General features: G+C 41.6%; 1 protein-coding gene across 3 annotated transcripts in view; it reads left to right on the top strand.

Annotated features, from left to right (window-relative positions):
• The window catches only part of HIVEP2 (HIVEP zinc finger 2), a 157,615-nt gene that overhangs the window by 122,776 nt on the left and 9,612 nt on the right, over window positions 1-25,227 (top strand). For all 3 annotated transcript variants that reach the window (XM_038394849.2, XM_038394850.2, XM_043511121.1), the window contains exons 3-6: window positions 9,505-9,549; window positions 11,031-16,646; window positions 17,487-17,641; window positions 22,496-22,671. In XM_038394849.2, coding sequence (XP_038250777.1) covers window positions 11,241-16,646; window positions 17,487-17,641; window positions 22,496-22,671 — 5,737 coding nt within the window. In that variant the 5' untranslated portion in view covers window positions 9,505-9,549; window positions 11,031-11,240. The remainder of the gene's footprint in view (window positions 1-9,504; window positions 9,550-11,030; window positions 16,647-17,486; window positions 17,642-22,495; window positions 22,672-25,227) is intronic.

Below are 25,227 nucleotides of genomic sequence, written 5' to 3'. Positions count from 1 at the left end.
ACCTACCAGACTGGGCGGAGACTGGGGGGGGGGAGAAGGGGAGCTTGCGGCTTCTGCCCTGCTCCAGAGTGGTGGGGTTGGGGGCTTCTGCCAGAGATGACCGGTGCCTGCTGAGAGTGGGGGGGTCACAATTTAAAGGTCTGGCCACAGAATGACTGTGCGTTGTGTGAAAAAATACTTCCTTTTGATTGACTTAAACCTGCTGCCTATTAATTTCATTTGGTGACCCCTAGTTCTTCTGTTATGAGAAGGAGTAAATAACACTTCCTTATTTACTTTCTCCACACCAGTCATGATTTTATACACCTCAATCATATCCCCCCCCTTAGTTGTCTCTTTTCTAAATTGAAAAGTCTCAGTCTTATTAATCTCTCCTCATATGGCAACCGTTCCATATCCCTGATCATTTTTTGTTGCCCTTTGCTGAACCTTTTCCAATTTCAGTACATCTTTTTTGAGATGAGGTGTCCATATATCTGCACGCAGTATTCAAGATTTGGGCATACCATGGATTTATATAGAGGCTATATGATATTTTATGTCTTATTATCTATCCCTTTCTTAATGGTTCCCAACATTCTGTTCGCTTTTTTGACTGCTACTGCACATTGAGTGGATGTTTTCATAGAACTATTCACAATGACTCCAAGATCTCTTTCTTCAATGGTAACAGCTAATTTAGACCCATCATTTTATATGTATAGTTGGGATTGTTTTCCAGTGTGCATTACTTTGCATTTATCAATACTGAATTTCATCTCCCATTTTGTTGCCCAGTCGCCGAGTTTTGTGAGATCCTTTTGAAGCTCTTCGCACGTGAGAGAGAGAATGCTTCCTGCCACCTCAGAGCCTTGGCCTGTCCACTGTCCCATCTCCAGCTGTGGCCATCACTTCAGAGGAAGGAGGCCAAAAAAAACCAGTATACATTTGGGAGGAAAAGTAGGGGGAGTAAATTCCCTTACCGGCCCCTGCAGGTGACCATGGAAACAACAGAAAAACTCAGTGGGAACAGGACTAGTCCCAAGTGTGCAAATGATCTTATTATTATAGACAGCGAGCTCAAGATTTAGTAAACAACCTTAAGATTTAAAATAAGATTGTACACAATGATTGGTATATGTGAAAAAGTGAATGGAGGACCAGATTCTGCAAACATTTATTCACAGGTATAGTTCATACTCATGATGAGTTCTGTTGAAGTCAGTAGGTCTAGTTAGATGAGTAAGTGTTTGTAGGATCAGGCATCAGTACTTTAGTGTGAAATGCAAATTGCTTATTTTGATACATGATATGAGAGGAGGCATAGTTGTTTTTAAATTACACAATTATCTTTGCAAATGGATAATTTTTAGTTTAAAATAATCTCACTTCCATTAAAATACAGCAATTATCTCTGTATAAAAAAATTGAAAATGTGATTTCACTTAATATATTTCTATATTTTTTTTCTTTTGGAAAGTGAAAACCTATCATTTTGCTCTAAAAAATATGCTATATTTCCATAAATAAATTGTAAAAATCTTTTGGGTAAAATTTTGGAATACTCACTGTTTTACAGGAGAGAAACTTTACCAAGATACAAAAATTGTTTTCCCCAATAGAAATATTGAAACTTTACCTTCACAAATTTACAATTTTTTTGGTGAAAATTAACTCTTTCAGTATTTACATGAGAAATTTAGAGATATGAAAATCTGTAATATTCATAAATCCATTCTGCTAACATTATCAGTCTAAACTCTTTTTAATTAAGATATTGGTTGCCCTCTTTATATATATTATAAAGATATATATATATAATGGCTGCCCATTATACATATATAATGTATATCAAGTGTGGGTAATTTAGAGAACGACTATATATTGTTTATACACTAACATTTTGGGTTTTCTTTCTTTTGACCTTCAGAATTGCCACTAAATTCATGAATTTATTTCATCTGTCACTTCAAAAGTGCGAAATTTCTCTCAGATTAACAGATTTCTCTGCATTTAGGTTTTTTCTTTCCCTAATTCAGGGGTGGGCAAACTTTTTGGCCCGAGGGCCACATCACAGTTGCAAAACTGTATGGAGGGCTGTGTAGGGAAGGCTGTGCCTCCTGTTACAGGGTTGGGGGCCAGATTGCTACAGGAGAGTGATAGAAGGAAGATATATTAGCCCCAGATTAAGCAGGTCCCTTTTCCTTGGGTAAGGTAACGGGCAGTTCCAGAACAATCAGGAACTTGCTTGAACCAATTAAGGCAGGCAGGCTAATTAGGACACCTGGAGCCAATTAAGAAGCTGCTAGAACCAATTAAAACAGGCAGGCCAATCAGGGCAGCTGGTTTAAAAAGGACCTCACTTCAGTCAGTGAGGGGCATGCAAGGAGCAGGGAGTGAGAAGGTGTCCTGCTGGAGGACTGAGGAGTACAAACATTATCTGGCATCAGGAGGAAGGTCCTGTGGTGAGGATAAAGAAGGTGTTGGGAGGAAGCCATGGGGAAGTAGCCCAGGGAGTTGCAGCTGTCACACAACTGCTACATGAAACACTGTAGACAGCTGTGATCCACAGGGCTCTGGGCTGGAACCCAAGTAGAGGGCTGGCCCGGGTTCCCCCCATCCCCCTTCCTCCTAGGATATAAGAGGAGTTGACCTGAACTGTGGGTTCCACCAGCGGGAAAGGTCCCTGGCCTGTCCCCCGATCCACCAGGTGGATCAGCAGAGACTGTGGGGATTGTTCTCCTTCCTTTTCTCCATGCTGGCCAGTGATGAGGTTAGCTGAGTGAATGGCAGGTTTGAGCCACGAGCAAGGGCTGTCGTGAATCTCTGAAGCAAGCAAATCTGCCAATAAGTGCAGGACCCAACAGGGCAGAGGAGGAACTTTGTCACACTCCCCAAACAGCCTGGCCCCCATCCCCTATCTGCCCCCTCCCACTTCCCGCTTCTTGACTGCCCCCCTCAGAACTCCCCACCCATCCAACCCCTCCTACTCCTTGTCCCCTGACTGCCCGCTCCCAGGACTCCTGTCCCTAACTGCCCCCCAGAACCCCACTCCCTATCCACCACCCCCTGGTCCCCTGACTGCCCCGACCCCTATCCACACGCACACTCCCAGACAGGCCCCATGGGACTCCCACACCTGCTCCACGTCCCGTGACTGCCACCCCGAACCTCCGCCCCATCCAACTGCTTCCTATCCCCTGACTGCCCCCCAGGACCCACTGCCCCTTATCCAACCCCTCCCCCCACCCCCTTATCATGCTGCTCAGAACAGCAGGAGCTCGCAGCCCGGCCAAAGCCAGCCATGCTGCCTGTGCTGCCCGGCAGGAGCGGTGGGCCAGAGTGCTGGCGGCGTGGTGCTCTGAGACTGAGGGAGAGGGGGGACAGCGGGGGAGGGGCCGGGGGCTAGCCTCCCTGGCCAGGAGTTCAGGAGCCGGGCAGGACGGTCCCGCGGGCCAGATGTGGCCTGCAGGCTGTAGTTTGCCCACCTCTGCCCCAATCTCATGTACTTTTTCCAACTCTTCCGAGTACATAGAATCATAGAATATTAGGGTTGGAAGGGAGCTCAGGAGGTCATCTAGTCCAACCCCCTGCTCAAAGCAGGACCAATCCCCAACTAAATCATCCCAGCCAGGGCTTTGTCAAGCCTGACCTTAAAAACTTCTAAGGAAGGAGATTCCACCACCTCCCTGGGTAACTCATTCCAGTGCTTCACCACCCTCCTAGTGAAATAGTGTTTCCTAATATCCAACCTAAACCTCCCCCACTGCAACTTGAGACCATTACTCCTCGTTCTGTCATCTGCTACCACTGAGAACAGTCTAGAGTTACATATAGTGGAATACTCCCTAGTCCCTATTTTCCACAAATTTGAGTTATCCAATATTATTAGGATTTGTGGTGTTATAAAAATCCCATCAATGACTCATGTCTATTAAATCTGCAGTTGTTCCAACAGAACTTTTTAAAGTGCACATGGGCAATTATTGATGTTTTACCCATCAATTTTCATGCTTTAACTTATTCTCAATGGAAATAAGTAGTCATGGGAGAAGATTAACAGTTTACACAGTTATCTCATTTAGCTTCATATCTGCATAATCCCAGTTTTTCTGCTATGTATACAGATAGATTCAATATGTCCTTTTTGGAACATGGTCAACCGGACAGTTAAGTGCAGTATTATCTGACATGCTCAAATACCTCAGGGAAACTGTTGCAGAATGGTCTGCATGGCTAGGTTAGGCAATCAGATGCAGAATATTTACCCCTTCTTTTAAAAGCAATTTGATTAGAAAGATCAATGAGGATGTTAATTGACTGACAAGGTTGTATGTACTGCAGGCTGTTTCGCTATCTCTCTGATAGCAGTTATTTGTTCAATTCAAGGAGAAGAACTGTGGTTAGTTTGGGAACTTTCACCAATAAGGGAAGGTGTTTAAGATGAATTTGGCTCCTATGTAGCTTTTTTTTTGAACAATCATCCTGCGGAAATAAGTCTGTGTTCAGTTGGACTCTGGCAACGTGTAAGCTTTTTTTATACATATTTTCCATCCGGTAGTAATATGTACATTATGCGTGATGCTGGGGCAGGAAATAGTGATGTACTTTGAGTGAGCAATCCTTCTCATTATAGTGAAAAGGTCAATGATAAAGCAAGTCTGCTGTATATGACTTCTTAAAATACCCTCAACTTAAGTTTAAAGGGTTTTTTTTTAGAGAGAGAGAGAGTGACAGCTGTACTTTTAAAATTATATTTATGATATTTAATTTAGCAAGAATTGTGTGTTTGGCTGCAGCTGGGCTGTGAGCATCTATAAAGCAAGCCAGGATCCTAACAACCACCAAAAATCTACATCTCCATGCAACCAAGCAACTCAAGATTTAGCACAATGTGCTGTTCACTTTTTCTTTGTGAACTTTCTGGAGGTGATGGATTCATTTATTTCCAGATCACAGCAGTTAATTTCAAACTGTTATTTGTTACAATTTAAAGCTAAATAAGGACCAGATTCTGCTCTGAGTTACACAGTGTAAATCTGGAGTTACCTCGATGGATTTAATGTTAATAGCTTCAGATTCATGGTAGTGTGAGTTAGGGCAGAATTTGGCCCTTAACTTAAGATGCCATTGAAGTAATTTGGCTCTTTCTCTAGAAGCATTATCCTCATGCTTGTGTGCACAGCTCCTTGAAGTCAATGGAAAGACTTCTGTGGACTTAAATGGGCTTTGGATCAGGTCCACAGAATGGATATAAACCTCCCCTCACTGCCATGGCAATATGGCTGATCCATAATTTGGAGGGATCACATCCAAGACAGATAGAGAGTAATTCCTTCTCTATGCCTATTTATCCCTTGACCTTTATATCTTTATACTGAAACTTCCAACAAGGATGCATAGTGCTGCAAGTTGAGATGGATTTTCTGAAATTGAAACCTGTCTACTGAGGTCTAAACTGAGACCAACTTATTGTGTATATATACATATCTGTTCTCGGGTAATCCTTTCTTTTAATCAGCACTGACTTCAGTGGCTTAGAGGTAAAAGGCTGTAATTTCTTAGGGCCTGATCCAACACACATTGAACTAAATAGGGGCCTCTTCATCCACTTTAATGGGATTTGGACTGTTCCCTAATCATCTGAGCCATTCAGCATCCTCTGTTTAGTCATTTGTGATATAATTCCTCGAGGACAACAAGGCTAAAATGAGCTGGGCAAAACCTAATTAGAAACAAAATAATCAATTTTATAAATATTAACAGAAGTGTACAGCTCTTCAACTTTCAGCCTGAAAGATTCCAAAATGTTATGCAAAATATGAGGCAAATTTTAATAACAGTATCTAAATATATGGAGTGTGCCTGTTAGGAAGTTAGATGGTATGCCAATGCTGCTTTTACAAATACAAAATCTGGCCTCAGAACCCATAAATTACTGTGCACACAAAACTGCATACCCAAATAATTGTGAATGAAATCCTGGAACCAGCATGCAGTCCTGGGATTCCAGAGACTCTAAGTATTTCAGAGTTGGTGCTTCAATCTCTATGACCATGATATTGTAATTGGATCTGCTAGTGCAACCCCCTAAGCTCATAACTTCCTTGTGAATCCCCACAAACACAAATATGTGCTCACATTGATCAGACTAACAAATTTATTAGAGCATAAGTTTTCGTGAGCTACAGCTCTAAGGTGCCACAAGTACTCCTTTTCTTTTTGCGAATACAGACTAACACGGCTGCTACTCTGAAAATTGATCATACTGAAAGACTGGGCTCTAAGATTCTCCCCTCTGGCAGTTGCAATGCAGGTATGTTTGTTTAAAAACAATCAAACATATATTTTGTTAGCATCCTCAGTGAAGCAATGTTTATTTTGTACATGCATGAAAATGCTAAAATATTATGAAATGAGATTTTATGAAACATTGTGAAGACTAGCCCTGCTCATTTTAACTTACAAATGTTTTCAGTGTTCTTAATATTTCATTGCATTTCAAAGCAACAATGCTGTGGAATGCCTCTAATGAAATGTTTCAGAGTAGCAGCCGTGTTAGTCTGTATTCGCAAAAAGAAAAGGAGTACTTGTGGCACCTTAGAGACTAACAAATTTATTAGAGCATAAGCTTTCGTGAGCTACAGCTCACTCACTGTAGCTCACGAAAGCTTATGCTCTAATAAATTTGTTAGTCTCTAAGGTGCCACAAGTACTCCTTTTCTAATGAAATGGTTAGCTTTGGAGAACGTCAGATGAATTCAGTAAAATAAGATAAAATACAGAAATCAAATTGACTGTGGTAGAATTAAACAAATGAATAAATTGGGATAGTGTCTTCTAGGGTAAAAAGATAACTACAGTACCCAAAAATACTCAAATACAAGAGATGGTAGATTAAAGAGAATATGGTTACTTCGGTTAAACTGGGCTACTTTCTTTAAATTATATGTGCAAAAGGATTCTATGGTGTTCCTTCAGAACTGCAGAAAAGGCACAAACATTCTTCTATTGTGAAATAATATAAAACTTTGCCAAGTGCAGGTGATGAGCACAAGTATTTGCATGCATAGCCAGAAACATTCAAATTGTCAGGTAGGATGCCAGCTACAAAACCACAATCAGAAGAGTCTCCTAACACAAGAATGTTGGAAATATAAAGTAAAAAATCTGTGATTAAGAAGGGGTAAATGTTTTCACAAAGCTCAGGTATCTGGGCATCTTCTTCATTGTGTTCTTAATAAATCTAGGTCAAAGACTGGAGAAATGGAATTCCTCTTGTGATTAGATTATCATGCAAGGTGCATAAGAAATTTGTAAATGATGGTCTTCTTTGTTTTGGTTTGGTTTTCTGTGTATGAATGTAGAGCTCATGAAAGGTGCCTTACTGACAACCCCAGAGCCAGAATCCATGTGTTTATCCAGGTACAGACAATTCTACAACTTCCACAAACTGGACCCCTAATGCACCTCAACTCTAAGGTACAGGTGTGAGAAGAACAGTCTCCTTGCCCATTTAGTTCTTGAATTCATAGGCTGCCGATTAGTGCCAATTGTTGAGCCCACTTTTTCAGACCTAACTTAGCTCTGATTTTGTCTTAATTAGCAAGGACTTCAGGTTCAGCTTTTATTGTGGTGTATTACTATAGGGACTCTTGTCAACTGGGATCTGGAATATAACCACCAAACTCATCATAGGCTACCTAAAGCCATCATATGGTAACAATATTCAATCAACAAATGGCTGTTAATGTGGGTATCATTGGCAGAGCAGAGGGAATTGGGAGAAGGGAGGTCATGCCAAAAGTATTCTATTACTATTCGCTGCCAGGGATCAAATCCTGAGGTAGATCTTCACTTATGGTCAGATCCTCAGTTGCAGACCATACTCAGCTCAGATGGCCTTTGTGCTCCGTTTACTTCTGAGGCTGGTTGGCAGAAACTAGAGCAACCTGAGGACTCTTCCAATGCCCCCTGTATAAATACAAGGGTCCTGTAGCAGCCAGTACAGCAGCTCTATGCTAAGTATTGCTCTACAGAGTAGAAATTCTCCGGGGGCCAGTTACAGTGGTTTTAGTGCAGCTTTATGCTGGCAAAGCAGCACACACAAAAAAAGCCTTAATACTGAGCAGGGTCTAACTCTTACTCTGGAGTTGGTAAGAGTTTTTCTGTGTCAGGAACTCAGGATTTCACCTGAAATACATACTTGCAATTTGTTCATTTACAAGGATTGTAATATGAACTACAAGCTGGGAAGCACTGAGAACTGTGATTTACCAAATTTTCTTTTAATGCTTTCCAGTACAGCGACTTAATAACTTGCTCTAGTTATGACATTTCAGGTGCTCCATAGTCAAATGAATACTTGTGCCTTGTATATAGCAGACCCGGGCATCCTAGAAAAAGGAGTGAGAGGGAATAATGCTCCCTTAAAAGTGCTAACCTCTTGATTTGACAAAAATACAGTTCCCAGTTTCTCACTAATCTTTTCATGATCGACATTTTCAATGATGTAAAATGAAATGAGAAGATAGTGCACTAATGTGTTTTGATGGCTTGGCTGTATTTCCACATTATGACAGGAAAACCTGGGATTGGTCCACTTCCAGAGAGGACCTCACAACTTAAGGCAAATGATGTGCTCTACTTAGCTTGCAGTACAGTTCTTGATCATTGTAGGTGGGCTCATCTCAATAATTCCAATGGGAGCAAAGTCCTGCCAAAGGTATTAAAGAAAGCATGCATCATTATTATCCGTTCTTTAGCTTGAAATATTGGTAGTTTCTGCATGTTAGATAATATACTTCTCTTTGCAGAGTAGTAAAATAAGGTATTTGTCATAGAAGTCTCTTGCTGATTTGACTTGGCACATCTGTGCTCAACATGGAAGTTGAGGCGAAGGGTTTGCACATGAAAATATGAAAAGTAGGTTTCAAAATATGTTAATAAAGTACTAGGCTTTTCCGTTTCGGTTAATAACACATAGTTTAAAGTATCAAAAACAAATTGTTAACTGTGCTAGCAGTGGTCATATTTAAAAGTTGTTGCTAATGTGTGTCTAGAATTGTTTTTCTGATAAAAATGAAAAGGGATATTTTTTTTCTGAGAACCATGCTAGCTGAACTAAACTACAGATAATCCTCCTAATTAGACTACAGCACAGTTTTAGAGCATGGGTGAAAGAATTTTGTAAATTATTCTGAGAATAATATGGATCTCAGAATAACTTGGATTTTTAACATGGGTCTCCCTTTCTACATGGGAAAATCTCTTAAAACTGTGCTAACAACATTCTTTATTCAAATACAGTTGTTGCTATGATTGTTCCAGCCACAGTCTGGACACTGAGAGATATCAGGCTCAGGCCTCCAACTCTCCAGGGGAAGCTTCTTGCTCATGACCTGGGGACGGCCAAGTGCATTTATCAGGCACTGCTTTACACAATAGGAAGTTACCCTATTTTTCTTTCCAATGCCAGTTATATATTTCAAGACTTTCTCCTGACTGCATTTGTTTCTTTCACAGGAATATTCAAGACAGTCATGTATATTAGATGTCTAGAAGATGCAGGTAATGTTTTTATTATGGAAAACAAAATTACATCTCTTCCTGTCCTGTTCCCACTTTCCTGCTCTTTGCCAGTTTTTTTCAACTCAAGTGCAGTCCTTCAGCCACAGAAATATAATGCTTCTTCCCTTCATCTTCCATCTGTTGTGGAATCCTGGCTCCCTTTTTCCTTAGCCCTGTTTCATCCTGGAAATATACTATGTTCTGATAATATGACAGCAGAGATCCTGCATTTTTCTTCCAATTCAAGCACTCTGGTTGGATGCATAAATCAGGCCCCAGAGCTTTACTTATTTACAAACAGAACTGTGGAAACCAGTTGTACTTAAGCATATCAAGCGCTGAAACCTGGTTAGATACTGTGCAGTTCTAAATTACTTTCAAATATGACATGCTTAAGTGTCATAAACGTAGTTTTTAAACTCTTGCTGTCCTCAATAATTCTTCTCTAGCAGTATACTCTGACTAAAATGTTATACTGTAGACTTGAAGATGAAGAGGTGAATTGATGGGGCTGGTGTTTTAGCTTATATTTTAAATGCTTTTACAAAAAAAATTGTATGTAACATATTTAATTATTTACTGCTGACTTTAAAAAAAATGTAAAAAGCAGTCATCTACATTTACTTGCGCAAGGCAATTATGTGATCTAGTGATGAGAGCAGGTTACTGAGAGTTAGGACTCATCTCATAAAGACAACCAGGAGTTTGATGCACCTTAATGATTAACGGATTTATTTGGGCATAAGTGTTCGTGATTAAAAAACCAACTTCTTCAGATGCATGGAGTGAAAATTACAGATACAGGCATAAATATATATTGGCACGTGAAGAGAGGGGAGTTACCTTACAAGTGGAGAACCAGTGCTGAAGGCCAATTTAGTCTGGGTGGATGTAGTCCACTTCCAATAATTGATGAGGAGGTGTCAATACCAAGAGGGAAAATTGCTTCCATTTATCCTTTTACGTAGAGAGTCTCATAAAGGACTCCATTTTAAAAACTGCATAGTAATTCTGGGGACCTCAATTTTTGGGTGCCCATCTTGAGCCATCTTAAAAGGGCCTGATTGGAAAAAATTAGGTGTTCAGAACTTTCTGAAAATCAAGTCCACTTTTATAAGGTGTCATAAATTGGACACCCCAAAATGAGGCACCTAAAATTATTAGTCATTTTTAAAAACTTAGGCCCTGGTTTCTAGTCCTAGTTCTTTCACTGACTTGGTATGTGACCTTCAGTTATCTTCTCAACCTGTTCATTCTCTATTCTTGCTCCTGTCCATGGGTTTTGTGAAGCTTAATTAAGATTAAAAAAGTCCCTTAATAAGCTTGGAAGAAAGATGCAATACAAATGCAAATTACTACAATATTATTACATTTTTGTATTCATCACTCTTCCTTTTGAGAATTTTGAAACAAATTAAGTTGCTCATGTGGTAATTACCCACTTGTATTAATATGTGTGTTTTTATTTTCTTCTCTTACAGGTAGCTGCATTGTTGTGGAAGGGATGAAAAGGACTTTGCTATAGTAGATCAACAAATATCTCTCTGGATCATTCTGCATCTCAACACTTACAATGGAAAATGTTCAAATGCCATACCAACTCCTTGCAAATGCATGATAAACTGTTTGGGAAAGTTCCTGCTATGAACAGAATTGTATGATAATTATATTAGCATACACACTCGAATCTAATGCCTATAGACTACTGTGTGGAAAGTTCAAAAGAGAAAGAGAAGTCTGTGAACTTGCAAAGGCTCTGGAAAAATGGGAGCAACAAAACTTTAAAAAGCACAGCATTGGACACACTCCATGTCTCTGCACAGCTTTCAAGTGAACTAGCACTTAAGACCTTGTGTAACAAAATGGACTCTGGGGACACAGCTATAGGGCAAAAAGCTACCTCAAGGTCTGGAGAAACTGCTAAAGTACCAACTAGATGGAGGCAAGAACATTCAGCTGTTATTAAGATGAGCACTTTTGGCAATCAAGAAGTACAGAGGCAACCAGAAACAGATCACGAGCAAACTGGAAACACAACATCAGCACAACTTTTTAGTTCTGGGAAACTCGGATCATCCAGTGAAGCTGGGCAGCAAGTCACAGAGAAGCAATATCCACAGCATCGGCCAAGTCCCTACTCATGTCAACATTCACTTTCTTTTCCCCAGCATTCATTGCCACAAGGGTTCTTGCACAACATAAAGCCACATCAGAGCTTGGAAGGCCACACATGGCAGTTTTCTGGCCACTTGCAATCAGTTGCCTCAGAGGACTTATTTCCCTTTCACTTGCATGGCCATAGTGGAGGTTTCTCTAGAAAGAAGATTTCAAGTTTGAACCCTGCATATAGCCAATATTCTCAGACATCGATAGAACAATCAGAAGATGCTCACAAGAAAGAGCACAAACCCAAAAAGCCTGGCAAATATATTTGTCCTTACTGTAGCAGGGCTTGTGCCAAACCTAGTGTACTTAAAAAACATATTAGGTCCCACACTGGGGAACGGCCATACCCTTGTGTTCCTTGTGGTTTCTCTTTTAAGACAAAGAGCAATTTATACAAGCACAGGAAATCACATGCCCATGCAATTAAAGCAGGATTGGTACCTTTCACAGAGTCAGCTGTATCTAAATTGGATCTAGATTCCAGTTTTATTGATGTGGAAGCAGAAATACATTCAGATGGTGAGCAAAGCACAGACACAGATGATGAGACCTCATTGCTTGTGGAAAGTTCTGACAAACTGAGCCCAGTCCCACAGATGCCACTGGACATTGCTAGCAGAAGTAACTTTCACTCGTCCATAGATGAATCATTGGGAGGCCCAATGAAAGTGCCCATTTTGATTATCCCTAAAAGTGGGATTCAGTTACCCAGTGAGAGTTCACAGTACATTGGATCTGACATGTTACAAAACCCATCCTTAAGTACTAAGTCTGACGACTCTCATACAGTTAAACAGCGACTTGCACTAAGACTGTCAGAGAAAAAAGGGCAAGACTCTGAGCAGTCACTGAATCTTTTGAGCCCACATAGCAAAGGAAGCACTGATTCTGGTTACTTTTCCCGCTCAGAAAGTGCAGAGCAACAAGTAAGCCCTCCAAATACTAATGCAAAGTCTTATGAAGAAATAATCTTTGGGAAATTCTATCGGATTAGTCAAAGGACAGCACTAACAGAGGCAACAGCCAATCAGGAACACAATTTAATGGGAAGAAAGGGCAGAGTGGAGCAGCCACTACCTCTGGTGAACACCAGATTAGACATCAAGATGCTTGAAGAACATATTTCTCCTCTAACTCCAAATAAAGAAGCACTCATTGATCCCAGTAAACTGAGCACTGTTACATCTACCCAAGTCTTCAGTGGTAGCAATACAGAGTCCAAACAATCCCAGACTACATCATCCATCAAAAATGAACTGAACCTTTACCCAGTAAGTCAGCAGGGTGACACACCTGGACTTTTAGAGCCTCCAATAGATGCTTCTCCACTTATTAGAAGTAACTCCATGCCAACATCTTCTGCAACCAATTTAAGTGTCCCCTCATCTTTGAGAGGAAGCCATTCCTTCGATGAGAGAATGACTGGTTCAGATGATGTATTTTATCCTGGGACAGTAGGAATTTCCCATCAGAGGATGTTAAGAAGACAAGCTGCCTTTGAGTTGCCCTCAGTGCAGGAGGGGCACTCAGATCCAGACTACCATGGGAGAACAGGAAAAAATATCCTTGTTGCTTCCAGCAGGTCAACAGGTGGTGAAAAAGGGCCAGCCTTAAAGGAGAAGAAATTGATAGCAGGGGAAAGAACCTTCTATGACTATGATGCTTGTGGAAAGCATTACAGAAAATGGGAAGAATTTGAAACTCAGAAGCTGAACTACCGAGACTTGCCATGTTCAGGTGGGATAAAACAAGGAGGGGAATACTTTGTTGATTCATTTGGACAATCGCAGCCAGTGCCGTCTGTATATGGAACCACATTTGAAAACAGAAAACGCAGAAAAGAGAAGAGCGTTGGGGATGAGGAGGATGTTCCCATGCTTTGCAGCAGTGGTACCGGCACCCCGGTGGGGACGCTGCCTTCAGATTTTGACCCCAAACCCCAAATTCAGGAAGGGCCAAGAAGTGGATTTACTTTTCAAGGCCTGGATAATTCTGCCCATTGTCACCCCGAGCGTTTTGAAATCTGTAGACCTCTCCTGCAGTCTGGAAGCCTATCAGCTTCATTAGAAGAGTCACCTTTAACCGCAGAGCAAGAAAAGACGGCAGAGTCACTGAACAGAAAACCCCCTGGAAATGTCATCTCTGTCATTCAGCATACAAACTCACTGAGCAGGCCAAACTCATTTGAAAGGTCTGAATCTACAGAACATATTGCTTGCCTGCAAGATAAAACCTACTTGCTGTCTGAAACCTGTGAGAGCGAGATTTCTGAGTCCCCAGTGAGCCCAGAGCGGGCTCAGCAAACAGAAAATGCTGAGAGTGTGAATAAACCGTCACCATCCCAACAGCTACAACCATACCATATGCAGCCCAGACTGGTTCGCCAGCATAACATACAAGTACCTGAGATCCGTGTTACAGAGGAACCAGATAAACCTGAGAAAGATAAAGAAGTTCAGACTAAAGAGCAGGAAAGACCCACTGAAGAATTCCAGTGGCCGCAAAGAAGTGAAACTCTTTCTCAACTCCCAGCAGAAAAATTACCACCCAAAAAGAAACGCTTACGGCTTGCTGACATGGAGCACTCCTCTGGAGAGTCCAGCTTTGAATCCATTGGCACAAACCTCTCTCGCAGCCCTAGCCAAGAAAGTAATTTGTCCCATAGTTCAAGTTTTTCAATGTCCTTTGAAAGGGAAGAAAATACCAAGTTCATCATGCCTTTCAAACAGGATGAGTTTGGAAAACAGTCTGAGTTTTTAACTGTTCCAGCTGGTGCTTATTCACTTTCTGTCCCTGGGCATCACCATCAGAAGGAAATGAGACGTTGCTCATCTGAACAGATGCCTTGTCCGCATGCTGCCGAAATCCCAGAGATCCGAAGTAAATCCTTTGATTATGGGAATCTGTCTCATGCTTCAGCAGCCGGGGCACCTTCTGCGGGATTATCTCCATCACGAGAAAGGAAGAAATGCTTTCTGGTCCGTCAGGCTTCTTTTAGTGGGTTCCCAGAGATTCCCCAAACTGATTCAAGTGTGGAACAAAGTATAAAGCAAGAGCAGATGGAACACATACATGCTGGTCTTCGCTCTTCCCAAGTTGTTTGGCATCATTCGCCCACCTCTGTGCTTCAGCCCATTCAGGCAGATGACTCTGGAAAGCAGGCTGTTGGTTCTGGTGCACAGCTTGCCCAGCAACACGCCATCCTTGCAGACAGTCAGGACATTTTAAGGAATCCCTTGATTCAACAAGCACCTTATATTTCAAACAAATATCCATCAGAGCAGCAGCACCTATTTGCACATCAAGAAAAAGTTCCATTTCCCCCCATTCCCAATGCCTTGTTTCAGTTTCCATATCCTGCTGTCTGTATGGTTCCCTTACCAGCTCAGCAACCTGTCTTGTGGCAGTCATGTACAGAACCTTTACCTCATCAGAGAAACTTGCCTCATCATTTTGTACAGCAGTTACAAAAAGCTTATGTCAAACAACCTTTCCAAACAGAAATTCATCCTCGTTATCACCTGGAGCACACTCAAGAGCATATTGGAAAGAAACCGGCTGAATATGTGCATGCGAAAGAGCAAACGTACCAGCGTTACTCAGAAACATCTGGGCAGTATTCGAAAAATGCTAAGTACCTCCCAGACCCTAATATTAAATCAGCAGATACCTCCTCTGAGCAGCATTTACAGACAGGTTTTGACTCCCTGAATGATGGGTCTGTACAGTCTTTACCGGGAACAGTTGTTCCTGTCAGGATTCAGACCCACGTTCCATCTTATGGCAGTGTCATGTATACAAGCATTTCCCAGATCCTTGCACAGAACAACAGCCCTGCTATTGTCATTTGCAAAGTGGATGAGACCGTTTCTCAAAGAACATTATCAACAAATGCAGCCATGCAAGGACTGGGATTTAACATAGCCCAGATATTAGGTCAGAATGGTGGGTTAGAAAAATATCCTCTGTGGAAAGTACCACAGACTCTACCACTTGGCTTGGAATCCTCAATCCCATTGTGTCTGACATCCAGTTCCGACACTGCCTCTACCCTGGGAGGAAGCAAACGAATGCTTTCACCAGCAAGCAGCTTGGAGCTCTTTATAGAGACGAAGCAGCAGAAAAGGGTCAAAGAAGAAAAAATGTATGGACAGATTGTTGAGGAGCTAAGTGCAGTAGAGTTGACTAATTCAGATATAAAGAAGGATTTTCCCAGACCGCAAAAGCCTCAGCTAGTTAGGCAGAGCTGTGCTACTGAGCCAAAGGAAAGTGTGCTGTCCATGTCATCCTCTTCACCGTTATCGTCCTCATCATCTCAAGACTTCCCATCTGCCAGCATGCCAATAGCTGACCCTTTCCTGAGCAGGGAAAAGCTTTCCAGTTTTGATTCAGCATCACCAGGGCACAAGTCGAGTGGCCCGTCTGAAGGAAGAGAGTCACCAGAAGAATTGGATGTGGATGATACAGCATCAGATATGAGCATGAGCCCACAGAGGTCTTCACTGCCATCAGGAGAAATTCAGACTGAAGACCAACTGCGACAGCAGAAATTGCCTCCTGGTATGTTGATCCAGATGGCATCCAATCCAAATGGGAAAGCAGCACACTCAACCATCCTCCTAACAGATGGAGCAGATTTTCAGCAGCTCTTTCAATTCCCTAGTCTACGCACTACTACTACTGTGAGCTGGTGTTTCTTAAACTATACCAAGCCCAATTACATTCAACAAGCAACCCTCAAATCTTCAGTTTATGCTTCATGGTGCATTAGTTCATGTAACCCAAACCCATCAGGGTTAAGTACAAAGACTACTCTAGCACTTCTAAGGTCCAAGCAGAAAAACACCGCAGAAATTTATTCTTTGGCTGCTATGCATAGACCTGGAGCTGGTAAACTGACCTCATCAAGTGCATGGAAACAGTTTGCTCAGGTAAACAATAGGTTAAAAAAAACCCCTTTCATCTAGACATCACACCAAACTGAAAATTGAAATAAATTATGATGCATAAATCAATGTAAGTATAATGAAAAGCTGATATTTGACAGTTGCAATTGTCAATAATAAGTAGAAATTGTATCCATTATAGCTTTTCTAATGTTTTGAATAGAAAATGCATCATTCCTGAAAGGTTAAATAAAGCTTCAAAGCAAAATGTGAATGTAATATGTCCTGTTTAAGCCTATATGATTATCCTATGTACCTCTTTGTCACTTTTAAAACTATCCACATTGGAAAATCAAAAGGTACAACATACTCCGAGTGAGCATTCTAGGGTCATGGCTTTTGCCCCCTGTTCTTCCCCTGCGTGCTCTGACAGCTGATTCAGAGTATGATTTCGGTGACGATGGAAGATGGTAGAAGAGCAGGACGCTGGAGGGCCTTATTTCACATGGGTCATTTAGTTTTTACTCGAGCCTTTTTCTGGTAACAAACATTGACATTAATGGGAGTTACCTGAATAAAGACTGAATGGCAACTGAATAAGGACCTCCAGATTTGGTCCCAAGTGCTCAGCATACCACAGCCATGACTGGCCAGCATGATGTGGTGATGCTTTAGCTGTGTCACCAGATAAAGCTCCTTTAAAATGTGTCTGTTCTGCCCCTCCCCATCTCTCACCAGACGTAAAGGGCCAAATTAATTGGCTTCATGGAATTGCATCCAAACTCAGAGGTGAATTCAGTCCAAAATGTTTAAACTACTTGAAATGAAGTGTGCGTTTATTCTATGTTCCAGAGTGTAATAACATTCATTGACTTTGTTCCACAGATGAGACACGAACCATTCTTCTTGTTTGGCAGAAAACTTGAAAAGAAAGTAGTGGGGAATATTATAAAAGAAAGAGTAAAAGGAGAAAGTCATGGAGATAAAGACATTGCATCCAAACAGACTGAGCCAGTACGAATTAAAATCTTTGAAGGAGGGTAAGAAAATGCAACTGGAAATATCAAACCTAGCCTGTCATTTCAGAGTAAACAGATTTGAACTTGAATGTAGATGAATTAGAGAAATTAACAGCCTTTTGGGCTCATGCCATGTTTTGACACTCCCTGTGCATCTTTTCTCCTGTTTGTATGTCAGTCATGTAACAAGATAGTAGGAAACACAGTAAAGCCTGTGTACTTACTTCCAGCTCTACTTTGCCATTACCTGGAACAATTTGTATAGTGGGGGTGCTGAGAGCCATTGAACCAAACTGTAAAGCCTGTATATGATGGAAATCATGCACCCCCAGCACCCCTCATTTCCATGCCTACGCCATTAGTACAGAGGTGGGCAAACTACAGCCCTCAGGCCACATCCGGCCTGTGGGACCTTCCTTCCTGGCCCCTGAGCTCCCAGCTGGGGAGGCCCCTCCTCTGCTGTTCACCCTCCCCCACAGCCTCAGCTCGCCGCGCCGCCAGCGCTCTGGGCATCGTGGCTGGCTCCAGCTGGGCCGTGCGACTGCGAGCTCCTACTGCTCTGAGCGGCATAGTAAGGGAGTTGGGGGGTTGGGTAAGGGGCAAAGGATCCTAGGGGGCAGTCAGGGAGCAGGGGGTGGTTCGATGGAGCGGAGGTTCTGGGGGGGGCAGTCAGGGGACGGGGAATGGGGGGGTTGGATAGGCGTGGGGGGGTCTGTCTGGGGGCGGGGGGAGTATATAGGGGTCGGGGCAGTCAAGGGATGGGGGGGTTGGATGGAGGTGGGGTCCTGGGGGGGTGGTCAGGGGACAAGGAGCAGGGGGGGTTGGATGGGCTGGGGGTTCTGATGGGGGCAGTCAGGGGGTGGGAAGTGGGAGGGGCTGGGGACCAGGCTGTTTGGGGAGGCCCAGCCTTCCTTACCGGCCCCCCATACAGTTTTGCAACCCCAATGCGGCCCTTGGGCCAAAAAGTTTGCCCACCCCTGCATTAGTATAACTATACTTTCTATATACATAGAAAGCATTCCTGAATTGTCACTTCTCTTATTTGGGGCATAAAAGAAGATGGATAGCTCATGTTTTGTCTTTTAGGCAATCTTCTTGTGTTCACTGGACTCCTGGCAAACATCTTTCTGTTGTTAAATGCTGTATTGTGCACCAGCATTAACAAGGAAGCTGTGCGCTCTTATTCTTATTCCTGGAATATTTTAGTTGTTTACTGAATGTTGACTTTCAGGTACAAAATTTTAGTTGGTAATAAAATCCATGGTATCAGTGTTTAAATGTAAGATCAATCAAATTAAAACCAGAGTTTAATCTACTGCTGGCTGTAATAGCAATGTGCTGTTGTTCAATTGATTAAAAACAAATAAATAGTAAGCAGCTGAGGAAAAAACGGACCTAATCGTCCGTTGATGTAGTTTTTAGGCTAATGCCATATCTAGCTTGTTACGATAAGCATATTAATGGATTGTCAGTTACAGTATATTCTCAGTACATGCATAATAATTTTATTTGTATTATGAAAATCTGAAATGATGGTGTTTGTATGTTGGTAGTGGTGAATGTCCAGGTATCCAGCTGGGTGGTTCTTTTCACACATGTCAGGCCCAAGGGTTCTCCTTACCCTGCAGCAGTGTCTCAGAATAACTAACCTGTCAGGACAGGGTCACAAGGCGTTCAGCAATCCATTTAGTCTTCTGTCATTTTTCAACCTTTTCAGCATCCCACTCATTAAAAGGCTTGTGGGTGGGTAGGAGCAGTCTCAATCAAATAAACTTTGATATTTCTCTATAACCTGTAGCAAAAAGGGGACATACCCTGCATCTCTCTTCGAAGACTGAGAATGTCATCTCTGAGATTCTTCCAGGGCCTGACAACCCAGGAATCCCTGATCCTGGGTGTTCCCTGTGGTAGTGTGTTGCGCTACTAACCAAAAACCAGTAAACTGACTACAAAAGAGACTTTTCAGTGACCCAAATTCAGAGGTGAGTCTAAGTTTTCAAGACATATAAAGTGCTGCTAATTAGACTCTCACCCACTTACAAGTGTGTATCTCACACACCTGCCTTTACATATCATCTCTGAATTTGGATCATCCATCCTAAGGGATTCTACATTGATGTAATCTGTATGCTAGTTGTCAGAAGAGCGTAGCTCAGCAAGAAAAACAATTAACAAGAGGCTCTGAAAGATGTTCATTTAAGCAGGCTACCCTATATTGTACCTTAAACTTTTTGCACCTTCGTCAGGAAACTTGATGTGTGAATTACACCATCTTAGACTTCCTTACATACTGATAAGGTCTAAGGGAGTATGAGCATAAATGTGTCTACCTGACTGTAAAGGGATATAACTTACACCATCTTACATATCACCTATGAATTTGTCCTGATATAGATCAAGTATCTTGAGACAGTTGTAGTATGGAAGAAAGAAGTTAGGTGCCTTGTTTTGTACATTTATTGGTGGGCTTTAATAATCTGTGTAGACAGGCTGTATGTCTTTCTAGCTTATGGGATTTCCCCAATAGAGATCTCTTACCTGCATAGCGACAGTGTGGAGGATGATGATTCTGTTATGTTAATGCATCATCCTTATAGATTCATTTCAGAAGGGTATCATTTTATGTAACAGTGGCATTGTTTGTAGATTCGTTCCTTTCACTAACTAGCTTGTGGTGGGTTTTTTTAACAGATCTAATATTCTCTACGTGTCATCACTTAGCATTGGTCCATCATTGTTTTTAAGAGATTCATCATTTTGTCTTGCTTTTGTTTTATGTGATCCACAGAAGGTAGTATAAAATAAGAGCAATTCGTTTGTGCAGGCTTAGTCTTTGTGCTTTGCCTATGCAGGTTTCCTCACAGTTGTCCTTCTAAAGGCATTATTACCATTGGCAGGTAGCTTGATTCAAATGATGTTATTTGAATAGCAAAATCTGCTTTCCCTCACCTATGACTACAGAACCCTGGGAGGACTGGAAGTGATATTTCTCTAGGAAACTCAACAATTTTAAATTGCATTAGCTTATATTCTACATCCTACAATACCTTTCAGTCAGTTACTTACAGTTTACATTGAAAGAAGGGTGGGGAGGGGTGGGGAAAAACCTTCCATCTCTTCAGACACCATGCTGTTTAATGACGTACTGGATTGCATCTAGAGTTCATGGCTTGCTTATTTTGTTCTTTTATACTGGTGAGGAGATCAAATTAGTAACGCAAAATAAAATGGCAGTTTGGAGTGGAACTGCATGGCTCGGGCTTTGTGTTGAGCCTTTTAACTCTTCTGCACTGAGTTTAAATCCAGCCCAGATCAATAATGACCACACTTGTTGCATGATGACTATGTGGCGGCACAGGTGAAATGCGTAGAGAAGGGGGAATAAGGGGAGGCATACAGAATAGAATGTGATGTGATTGGAATAATGAGGCAGAAAGTAGAGCCTAGCAGCTGAGTTTCGAATGGACTTGAGAGGGGTGATGTAGCTGGCCAGACAGGAGATGGGGACAAGAGTAGACAAGTAGCAAGACAGAGAGCCTGAACAAGAGCCTTGGGAGTCTGAACAGACCAAAAAAGCTGAATCTTTGAAATGTTCTGTCGGGAGAAGTGTAAAGACTTGAGCACAGCCTAGATAGGTGGATGCAGAGAAAGGGCTAATAAGAGATGATGTCCAGATCATGGCAGGATGGCAGTCCTATCCCTGGTGACTGGGAAATGGGAGGGAGAGGAAAAGGATTAGTGTTGATCGGAAGAGATTAAAAATAGCAGCTTTTAATGTGAATTTTGGATGCCTAACTTCAGGTGCCCAAAGTGAAAATTGGGTCCACATATTGGTGGATAATGGGACAGAGATGAGTAGGGAAGAATATTTTCTTTATATGTACTGGATATTAGTCTCAGTGCCTTGAGTCAGAGATGCTGCTTCACATATGAATCACAAAGTTTGTTTGAGGAAAAAACTGATTTTTTTAAAAAAAAAACATTTCAGTCCTATAACCTTAAAATGCCATATACTCCTCTGGAATCCTCTTCAATGTTAGAAGACTCTTCCATGCAGTGACTTAATTTTTAAGTGCCAGTCACAGCTGTAGAGAATAGTTTGTGAGTTGAGCCTCCCCAGTGCCTGATGATTTCAATGGGAGTGGTGTATATTCTGCACTTCTCAGGAAAAGAGCAGCAGAAGGGAGGAGTTAGGTACATTATTCTTTATCAGCTATCCTTCCCATAGAACCCTTAGGGTGACATTTTTCCTTGGGTAGAATGTCCACCCTAGGCCTATACATCACTTAAATTCCACTTCAACCCTCAAAGTAGCCATTGCGCACACCCTCTGCACGGCTGTGAATTGGACCCTTACTATCATCTATTTCAGTATTCTTCATCATGATAGTTAACAAAGTATGCATACGTTTGCATGTCTTATTTATCATCTAACAAAAACAGACAACATAAGTGGCTAAATACACCAGGGAATGCCTTTAATCCTTTTAATAACGTATCTGCTAAGTATGCACATTGGAATGAAATTCTGTTTCATTTCAAGGAAGTAGATATCTGAATGTGCTCCGCATAAGATAGCCATATAAACCCATATTCTGGGTTGTCCTCTTGTGTACTCCAATCAGATCTAAGCCGCTGGTCTTAAGTTGTTGAACAATAACTAAGACATGCAAACATATTCAAATTACTGCATTTCCTGAAAAGTAAATACACTCTGGGCCCCAACTTGACAGTGCATCAGTTGTAGAACTCCCACAGGAAGCTTTGTGCCTGTAATGCATGTAGGATTGGGCCACAGAGGGATATAAAGACACTGTTTATGTACATGTATGACTTAGATGCTATATAATTCAATACATTGCCCTCTTCCAACAGGTATAAATCAAATGAGGATTATGTGTATGTCAGAGGACGTGGGCGAGGAAAATATATTTGTGAAGAATGTGGGATTCGCTGCAAGAAACCAAGCATGCTCAAAAAACATATCCGCACTCATACCGATGTACGGCCTTATGTATGCAAGTTGTGTAATTTTGCCTTCAAAACTAAAGGTATTTGGCCTTTTCTGCTTGAACCCTTCCACCTCCCTCCACCAATTCCTTAGTTATTTAGCATTCATCATTCCAATCAAAGAGGAAACTTTCATCAAAATAAGATGGTTTTATTTATGAACATGGGACTCCATTAAATATATTTTCCCTCATATCTAAATGATTCAAGGATTTATCTGAGACTGTGAGACTCCTTGCATAACTTAATTTTAAGAGCTATAGGCTCCTACCAAGTCCATTTGTCTGCAGAGGAAATGTAGTGGCATAAGAACTGCCCTTGCAAATACTACTTTATGCTAAAAATGTTACATGGTGCAAGTTTTAATTGCTGCAATCTAAAATACTCCAGGGGAACACACGTGGCATAATGCAGAAGCAGAGTTTCAGCTGCAGAGGAAAGCATGCCTTCATGGTCTTGTACAGTGGTTCAGTTTCAAGTTTATAAATAATGTACAAATCCACAGACTCCCAGGTGGGCCACTCCATCCACAGTTGCATTAATTATGAATAGGGATCTGATAGCTTGTGTTCACATGTATTTATCAGCACTGAAAAAAAGCATCCATTTGTCACCCGGAGGCCATGGATAATGATATTAATTTGATTTAGGATTTGCTTTGAAACTACCTCTTTTTTTAAAAAAAATCAATTTCTTTCGCAGCATTTTTTGTGTGTATATAACACATTTGAGTCTCCTCTCCATTTTTAACATCATTTGGATACTGGTAAACAGAAGTCATACGAGGTCAAATCCCACTCTCCGTGCACAGCCTGAGTAATTGGCCCTGCACTGGGAATATTCATTGTGTAAAAGGGAAGGAATCCTCCCCCAGGTCACAAAGTGATAGCAGTGCAGCTGCATGGCTACTACTGCAGACTTAGGGGCTCTAGTAGCTTCTTTGGCTCCAGTACCTCTTCGCCTGCCGTAGGGAATAACTGGTGGTTCTGCATAGTAGCAGCTCCACAAACTACATCCCTTCAGTCTCATCCTCTAAAATTTGCTCCATCTCCACTCAAAACCCCCTGAGTGTGCTGGAATGCAGGGAGTCCCAATGGAGCACAGATTACTAGATTCCAAGGTCAGAAGGAACTTTTGATCATCTTGTCTGACCTCCTGTATAACACGGAGTGGATTTGTGGTATAAAGGAGCTGTGGAGTCCTTTATAGGGTCTGAACCTCCACCTCCTTTGCCCTGTGCAATAGACCTGCACTGGCTGTGGCATGGGCCCTTCATGCCTGCACAGTGCATTTACAGAAATTATTCAGAGACTGATTTGATGTCAGTATGGCACCCTTTAGGAACTGTGAGACAGGATTCCTGAATATTTCACATTGAAATAAATTGTGTCTGGTGATTAGAGGACAGGATATAGAGCCAGGACCTCTAGATTCTGTTCCCTGCTCTGTCATGGAGTCAATATGTGGCTTTGGGGAAGTTATTTAACTGTACTGTGCATCTGTAAAACAGGTAAAAAATACTTTTCTCATAGGATTATTATTTATTCACTGATATTAACCTTGTCCACTCACTTCTCTAACATCTGTTTTCATGCCTTCTTCCATGGGAACCACTACACCTGGACTGATTCATTCTCCTCTTTTTCTTCAAATCATTCTTCTAGACCCACTTTTTCCATAATGCCTGCAAATAATAAGCCAATTAATTCAGGAAAGATCATGGGGCAGTCAGATCTAGCTGAGGGGCATTTTTAGTGGTTTATTTGTTACTTCAATAATAGATGTATATAATGCTTTTCCCCTCTCTAGTTATATAATTACAGTGTAGAAATTAGTGCAGATTGCAGCACCAGGACCAACAGGCACATATTTTAATAAGCAACAACCTATTTCAAAACAATGTACATGAAGCAGATTAATAATTTTTTTACAGTGTACCCTGTCACTGTACTTCTTCAAAAGGATATGTTGTTGTTATTTCTTATGTATATAACAGGAGTGAACAAAGCCTTGGGACTCTGTTGTGCTAAGCACTATACAAACACAGAGTAAAATACATTACCTAATAAACTCACTTTCAAAGGCCCCAATCCTGCAATAAGTGGGGGCAGGCTTCTGCCTGTTTGCCCACAAGCAACATCATGCTTGAAATCAGCAGTGGGGCTCCTCGCAGGTACTGCCTGGTCACTTTTTGTAGGAATGGGTACTAATTTAAGATAAGAACCTACAAGGAGGTATAACAGACAAATAGAGGGAGTTGACATTTTTAATCCCTATCTAGTCCCATGCCTAGCCATTATTGGAATGCATTTTACCTTTAGCATCATGATAGAAAAGAGTCTTGAGGAGGGACTTGAGGGATGCTAGGATTGTGGCTTTAAAGATGAGTTCAGAGAGGATGTTCCATGCATAAGAAGTAACATGGAAGAAAACATTAAGTTGCATGTGGAAGAAATGAACATACAGGCAGCTGAGACTGGCATTTCTGGCAGGGAATAGGAAGAGGGGGCTGGTATGATAACAGAGGTGCTGGAACAATTTGTATAGTGGAGGTGCTGAGAGCCATTTAATCAAACTGTAAACCCTGTAGATGGTGG

This window comes from Dermochelys coriacea, chromosome 3 (assembly GCF_009764565.3).
Source record: "Dermochelys coriacea isolate rDerCor1 chromosome 3, rDerCor1.pri.v4, whole genome shotgun sequence".
Classification (NCBI taxonomy): Eukaryota; Metazoa; Chordata; order Testudines; family Dermochelyidae; genus Dermochelys; species Dermochelys coriacea.
This window is presented reverse-complemented; position numbering and strand designations above follow the sequence as displayed.